This window comes from Lycium ferocissimum, unplaced genomic scaffold (assembly GCF_029784015.1).
Source record: "Lycium ferocissimum isolate CSIRO_LF1 unplaced genomic scaffold, AGI_CSIRO_Lferr_CH_V1 ctg1907, whole genome shotgun sequence".
NCBI lineage: Eukaryota > Viridiplantae > Streptophyta > Magnoliopsida > Solanales > Solanaceae > Lycium > Lycium ferocissimum.
In genome coordinates, this window is record NW_026718183.1 from 62808 (window position 1) to 63615 (window position 808).

General features: G+C 43.7%; 1 protein-coding gene across 1 annotated transcript; it reads right to left on the minus strand.

Moving 5' to 3' along the window:
* Positions 1 to 265: 265 nt before the first annotated feature.
* Positions 266 to 808, minus strand: LOC132042896 (uncharacterized). Its single transcript, XM_059433404.1, has 2 exons — positions 658 to 808; positions 266 to 483 (listed from the first exon to the last, which is right to left on the minus strand). Exons 1-2 carry the CDS (start codon positions 806 to 808, stop codon positions 266 to 268), a joined length of 369 nt encoding a protein of 122 aa, XP_059289387.1.

Consider the following 808-nt stretch of genomic DNA (forward strand, 5'->3'; position numbering starts at 1 on the left):
AAAAAAACATGCTCATATACATAACAATACGCTGCAGACTCACCCGCAGCCTTGGAATTCCCAACGAAGGTCTAGTTTTCTAAGGCACCCCCCATAATGACCTAGCGGGTCGTTACATCATATACCAATCAAACAATCGTTCATCCCTGAACGGAAAAAGAAAGTAAACAAAGGGAAAGGTACCTGACCCAGGGAAAAGCTGGGAATAATTCTTTCGCATCTCAGATTCGGTCTCCCAAGTAGCTTCTTCAACGGAATGGTTCTTTCACTGAACCTTTACTGACGCTCTCTCTTTCGACCTCAGTTTACAAACCTCTCTATCTAAAATAGCAATAGGCTCTTCCTGATAAGAAAGATTCTCATCCAACAAGACAGAATCCCAACGAATGGTAAATGAACCATCACCATGATATCTCTTCAACATAGAGACATGGAGCACTGGATGAACACCTGACAAACCTGGGGGCAAACCTAACTCATAAGCTACATCCCCCACATGATTGAGAATCTCAAACGGGCCAATGGATCTGGGACTAAGCTTACCTTTCTTCCCAAACCTTATCACACCCTTCATGGGTGAGACCTTCAATAAGACTTGTTCTCCAATCATGAACTCAAGATCTCAAACCTTTCGATCCGCTTACTCCTTCAGCCTACTTTGAGTTGCCAAGAGTTTTTCTTGAATCACCTTAACCTTATCTGGTGACTCTCTCAAAAGATTGATACCCCATGGCCTTACCTTAAACGCATCAAACAACCCGATAGGAGACCTACATCTCCTCCCATAAAGTGCCTCAAACGGGGCCAT

Bases quoted from the DNA above. Each gene is read 5' to 3' on its own strand.
- LOC132042896 (XM_059433404.1), bottom strand. From the start codon at position 808: ATGGCCCCGTTTGAGGCACTTTATGGGAGGAGATGTAGGTCTCCTATC. The intron at 484-657 runs GTAGGCTGAAGG...TGGGGGATGTAG, and splicing joins AAAACTCTTGGCAACTCAAA to CTTATGAGTTAGGTTTGCCC.